At 51.5% G+C, this 6,232-nt stretch overlaps 1 protein-coding gene across 10 annotated transcripts in view; it reads right to left on the bottom strand.

Moving 5' to 3' along the window:
* The window catches only part of RFFL (ring finger and FYVE like domain containing E3 ubiquitin protein ligase), a 70,636-nt gene that overhangs the window by 6,233 nt on the left and 58,171 nt on the right, over positions 1 to 6,232 (bottom strand). For 8 of the 10 annotated variants that reach the window (XM_036835497.1, XM_036835498.1, XM_036835504.1 and 5 more), the window contains 3 exons: positions 4,145 to 4,228; positions 2,950 to 3,160; positions 1,693 to 1,716 (listed from right to left, as the gene is read on the bottom strand). In XM_036835497.1, the coding sequence (XP_036691392.1) occupies positions 1,693 to 1,716; positions 2,950 to 3,160; positions 4,145 to 4,228 (319 nt within the window). The remainder of the gene's footprint in view (positions 1 to 1,692; positions 1,717 to 2,949; positions 3,161 to 4,144; positions 4,229 to 6,232) is intronic. The other 2 variants (XM_036835500.1, XM_036835501.1) reach the window with 1 other exon arrangement.

Raw genomic sequence — 6,232 nt, 5'->3', positions numbered from 1 at the left:
ATGAGGCAACTGAGACCAAAAGGTTAAGTGGCTCGCCCAAGGATTCAAATCCAGGCAGGCGGGCTTCTGGGCAAGGGGCCTGAGGGCAGGGACTGCCAAGATAGTATTAACTGCTCAGTGCACAGTTCTCGACAAGGCTAACTGGCTTGTGCAAGTGGTAAGATACAGTGGGCATGACCAGGATCCTAGGCTAGCTGCAGGAACAGAAAAACCTTCACTTCCCCAAAGCCAACCATCCCCAGCATGTTTTAAATGGTAGCCTGAACCAGGTAGCCATAAACAGGCAACTGGCCTTGTACCAGCCACCTCTACGGTTCCACAGGGAATTCTCTCACACTCCATTGCTTCTGCACTTTCTTTTCCTGTTCCCTAGACTATTCAAAAAGTCAAGAAACACTTGAGGAGGGCTGGCTGTAAGAGGCAGTGAAACCTATTTACCTCTTTGCAGAGCTGTTGGCCCTAACAGGGAAGGTTTGGACACAACTGAACTATATAAATACCTAAGATGAGCTGGAGTAATTTATAGAATTTCATTACTGATTGCTTCTATCAGGATTAACAAATTCATCAACTCAGTTGCCAGCATTCTTCCAGGGAATCAGAAAAAGAAAGACACCAAGTGGATTGGCCCGATCTTGGTATCAGATGAGGGAGTGGGTCTAGAACTCCAAAAGCTTTGGGGGAGTTCAACTCTTGAGAATTTATCAGCCAGAAGACTGTGCCCCATTCGGAGCTATATGATTGTGAGCTCTTCCCCAAGAAAGGATGTTCTCAGAAGTGTAGGGGCCTGCAAAGCACTTTAAAACTTTTTCAGAAGGCTTTCCAAATTTGTGATTTAGTAAAACAGCCGTGTAGCCTTTAGGCTTTCAAAAAGGTCTAGCATGTTTTAGAATGATTTGGATCTGCAGTCAAGATTCCTGCAGTGTGTTCTGGAGGTGCCCAAAGGCCCAGTGGTGGTCTTTAACACACGGGTGAGTTTGTGGCAGCTGAGTGCCACAATGAGCACCATACGTAACACCTTTCCCGATCTATCCCCAGAGCAGTTCTAACCACTACCCAGCCCTGTACAAACAAGGCTCTCAGGTCACCACCCTTTTCTTTTTTTTTTTTTTTTTTGGGCCACACCGTGAGGCATGTGGGATCTTCGTTCCCCGACCCAGGATCGAACCTGCGCCCCCTGCAGTGGAAGGGCAGAGTCCTAACCACTGGACCACCAGGGAAGTCCCCACCACGCTTTCTTTTTAGTTGGTACCAGAAGCTGATAAACATCCCAAGTGATTTCCCTGAAGGTGTACACAGAAACCCTCCCCACTCAGACCAAGAGGGAGTGAAAACTATAGGGGAGGGAGTGCCTTAGCCCCAGGAGTGTGGGAAATGCACCGGACGTGCCACATGCCACCACTTGCTTTGCTGAATATTTTACAAATGCTGGCTTCTGAGCTCTGACAACCCAGAGGTGTGCAGATCAGGCTGCCCCTAGGTGTCCTGCCACTCTTGTCCCTTCACGGGGACGGGGATGAGAATTTCTAGAGATGCTGAGAAGCCTTGGTTCCCAGTAAATTCCCCCACATCCTCTATGGATGCTGACATGCTCAGAATTCTTAGACTGTTAACAGGAATCAGGGCTGAAGGAGGGGAAGGACAGAAGAGCTAAGAGCCTAAGCCTGTTCCCAAACAGGAACAACTACATACCGTTCTGGTCTTCAGCACCACACACTGGAAAGGAAAGAGAAAGAAGGCGTCTGAATATGTGACAGCACGAGGAAAGTCTCCAGCCACCCTGCCTTCACTTCCGAACTCTGACTGCTCGCCTGCTGGGAACCAGGCCGGCCAAGAGCCCAGACAGAACACCCGCCCTCCTCACTCCCCCTACGTGCGGAGGACTCACACACAGCTCCTGCCGGGGTTTCTGGTCTAGTCTTAGAAAGAAAGATTCCACTGCTTTGCCATGAACAAAACTGCCAAGCAGGAAGGCTACTGCATAAGCACAAGGTCCTTTTCTGTTGCTTCTGAAGCCAGCACTCAAGTCAAGAAAGGAGGGACAGTCTGCTCCAGTCGGCCAGGGAGTCGGGATGCAGCCCCCCGGCGGAGCCATCTCCTAGTCCCAGGTCCTCGCCACTCTAGGGAGGTTCTGGGGACGATCCCAAAGGGGAGAGTCTGTGATCAGGTGACCAGTCAGATGTCCCCTAACTCTGATGAATCTGAACTTCTGGGAGAGGAGAGCCCCAAATCCGACCTCAACTGTGAGCAGGCAAGGAGTCAGAACGACCTGCAGGACCAAATCAGCTGGGGAGGGGGTGTTGGGGGGCGGGGGGCGGGGGTAGGTTCTGGGTGAAGTCACTTCAGGAAATGCAGAGTTCCACACGGCTCAACTCCTCTCTCTTCTGCAGGACTTCTCTGCCTTTACTGTTCCATTATTCATCCACCAGGAATCAGCAGCAGGGACATAAAGTTTCTTTTTTTTTTTTTTTCCCCCAAACTCATCTGAGCACAGACCTTGATATTTTACTGGGCATCGCTGAAAACGATACCATGCTTTGGGAAATGAACAGCCCAAGTGCAGGCAGGACACAGTGTTCTTGCACCGTGTGCGCAAAGAAGGAGTACTGGTAGAGGCAGTAGTCAGTATGGCAGGGGCGACGTGTGGGGGGAAAGGCCATGGACTTGGACCAGGAAATCCTCAGTTCAAATCTGGGCTCTACAATAAAAGGAAGACACTAATAACGCCTATTTCACAGGCTGCCCTGAAGATTAAATACATGTACATGATGCCTAACCCAATCCCAGCCCTCAACTCCAAAGGACAGCTATTATTAGAGGCTGCAGATGTGTGAGGTGACTCCTTCCTGGGCTAAAAGTGGGGAAATTTAGTCAGGTCGATGTCGACTCTCAAGCGAGACAGCAAGCACTCTGGAACTCCGTGCAGCTGTCACCCAGGCGGCCCCTCACCCAGGTGCTGGAGTCCCTTCTGATCCTTGTACAGCCGCGTCACCCTCTCCATCAGCTCCCACTTCTCACAGCAGCCCTTGTAGTTGACGAAGTTGCGAGCCAGGATCTCTTTGAGCTGCCGCACGGTTAGACCTTCAATGTCCTCCAGGTCGGTCAGGTCAGACAGAGAGGCCCTCCGGCCCGGGACGAAGCCGTCCTCTGAGTCAACAGACTGCAAAGGCAAAGATGAGATCGGTGGGCTCAGCTCCCCCAACCCAGGCCCTCCCTCCCAGGACCCCAGAGCACTCATCACCCCATGCTTTGGGTGACTGGCCTCAAGAGGAGTAGGCACAGGAGCAGTAGCCGGCATGGTGCCCTGCATCGCGAGAGAGACCACGGTCTCTTCCTGACCCGAGCCCTGAGCTCAGGCGCAGCGGCCTGACCCGCCCAGCAGCACGACCCGGTAGAAGGAGCAGCAGTTTGAGGCAGGTGGCCGTGGCTTTGAATCCTGATTCCTCCGCTGATTAGTACTGAATAGCATCAGGCAAGTGGCTCACCTCTCGGCGCCCAACTGCCCCTCCATGAAGAAGAGGCGGCAGTCCTGCCCCCACAGGGTTGCTGTGACGACTAAACGCGGCAGCGCCAGAAACCACCGAGAATGGTGTCATTCTCGGTCCTTCTCCCCTGGAGACAGTTCTGCTTTCCCACGAAGGAGCCCACCTCCCGGGCGAGCATCCTCTCTACGCACCCGCGACAATAGCTCCACGGCCCCGATGGCTGTGCCCTGGGCACTGGGCCCGCCACGGCTGAGGCCTGAACTCCCTCCCATCTTTCCTCCTGATTATCTGACTTCCTTCCCCTAACAATGGCTACTGTGTGCTAGAAGCAGAAGAAAAGAACAAGATTTGCACGGCGGCACCGGCAGCCTGCCCTCTGGCAGCTCTTAGAAAGTCAAGAGACTGGAAACTAATGGGCCATGTGGCTCCCCCGTCTCCACTGTGACTCACAACTCCACACTAACACACTGACAGCCACAAAGGTTAACCTGGAATGCTAACACTAAACTCCACCCCTGAAAACAGAATTTCAGAAGGACTATCATCACACACTGATTCTCCTCTCTCCACTTGGAGTCTGCCAAGAGGTTCCTAATAACAGCCTAAGAATGCCAGTGAAAGAGCAAAGGCAAAGGCACAGACCCAAGCAGGGGCCCCACCTGGGTCTCATCCTCAGCAGGTGCTCTGGCTGTGCTCTCCAGGTAGACGGGTTCCTCTTGGTCCTGAGACACATGGCCATTGGCCTGTGGGAAGAGAAAGGTGCCATCACATCCACAGAGATGTCCCAGGGATAGCATGGGCCTCTTGCCAGCTCACACCATATCCAGAATGCATTCCCATCTCCCCCGGAAATCTGGAGTCTCGCATAACAGCATTACAAAGCCTGCTCTTCAACACTGACTCTGTCAGGCAGGGAAGCATTAGAAATAGATTTCAACTCTAGAACAAGATGCATTAATTCTGCCCACCACCAGGAAGGCATTAACCGCCACTCACCGTCAATTCAGTCTCAGCTTGAACACTCCGAGCCAAAGGAAGATCACACGTCCACTCCTGTGCTGGACCGCTGTCAAGTTTTTTCCTGATACTGACCCCAAACTACCCTCCCGACAACTTCTGCCCACCGTCCCTGGTTCTGCCCCCAGACCAATGCCAACTATTTTCTTCCCAGCTGTTCATATCATATCTTCCCTTCCTCCACACAAAATCTCCCCCACTTCCTCATCTGGCCCGGATGAGACAAAGTTTCCAGACCCTCACCACCCTACCCCTCTCTTCTGGCTAGTTGCTGCTCTCACATTCTAGAAATATGCTCCAACCAGCAGGGCACACTATTACTGAGAGCTGTCTTGAAACCTGGTCAGAAATTATTATTAGCCTGAGACTATATAAGACAAACGCCTGTCCTTAAGAAGTTTCATTCTGCTTAGAATTCTAACTTCTCAAAAGGTTCCTCCTAGATACTCCTTCAGGTTTTGCCACAGAGTAGTCAGAACTGTGAGCCTCCTAATCCCATCACCATTGAAGCCACAAATCCCTTAACTAGATCCTCTTCACCCACTGCTCCCAAGAGGCAAAGGGCCTGGTGTGAGCCCAGAGCAAAGAGGTGTCTGACCTCACAGGCCTTTTCCACTGGTCTCAGTAAAGGGACAACCTGGGAAACAAGTCACTCACTGCCTCTAGCCGCTCATCTCAGATTAGGATGCATAATACGGAGCTAATTAAGAACAGGCAAGCAACTACAGTGGCAATGAAGAGTACAAATCACCACCACCACCAAAAATGCCAAGTGACGATACGCTCCCACATATAGCACACATGTACGGAGATGCATCCAAAACAATGTCTAGCTTTCTCTTAGATTTACGTCAGTGTGGTACACACTGGCCTCCTGGTGTCACCTTGGAGTTACAAAAAGTCTTTCAGAGCCTAACCTCGTCCTAAGTAGACAGATTCTTGTATGTCCTTTCTTTTCCAGGAAAGAGAAACTAGATCTCATGCTGCAAAGTATGCTCCTGTCTTTTCAGTTTGCCCACTGGCTAAACCAAAATCTACAATGAATATGTGTCCACAGTTGTGCTTATTCCACACACTGCCTTCACCAGCAACTACTGCCAGGACATTAAAGGTACAGGAAAGGGCCCTGGTAGGGCGAGTGGTACAAGCAGGTTTGCATCCTGGGTGCAGCTTGCTGTAGAATCGTCGGGCAGCCGCGCACAAGTTACTTCGCTTCCCCTGTTTTTCTGGATGACAAAATGCAGACCTCACCAGAACAGGGGATGTGAGCTGACCTGAAGGCCCTCTGAAAACATCAGAGAAGTACCCAATGAGATCCGGTACACAGTGTCACCTGTGGGTGCAGTCTGGAAACTTCTGATTAATGAAAGGAAGCTTAAAACCGACTCCTTTCATTGGAAAAGCCACCTGAAGGTTCTTGAGGGAAAAAAAAAAAAAATCCCTCAAGGCACTCTCCTGGCTCCCCATAAACAGAGAGAAAGCACTTAACCAAGCAAAGGGCGGAGGTCAAAGCAGGAGCCCAAACCTGTCCAGCAGACAGAGCCAGAGCTGAGGGAAGAGTTAAACTCCAGAGCGCGCTGGGGAGAAAGCAGGCTCAAGCCGACAAGGGAGCTGCCGAGTTTCCTGAAGGTAGAGCATGCGATCACAGTGGCCTTTATGCCTCAGTGCTCGTCAGAGCTGAATCAGGGGCCCCATCCTGGCAAAGGAGGTGATCATAAACAAGAGGCAGC

This window comes from Balaenoptera musculus, chromosome 20, assembly GCF_009873245.2.
Source record: "Balaenoptera musculus isolate JJ_BM4_2016_0621 chromosome 20, mBalMus1.pri.v3, whole genome shotgun sequence".
Taxonomy (NCBI): Eukaryota; Metazoa; Chordata; class Mammalia; order Artiodactyla; family Balaenopteridae; genus Balaenoptera; species Balaenoptera musculus.
Note: the sequence above shows the minus strand (reverse complement) of the source record. Positions and strands in the feature narration are given on the sequence as shown.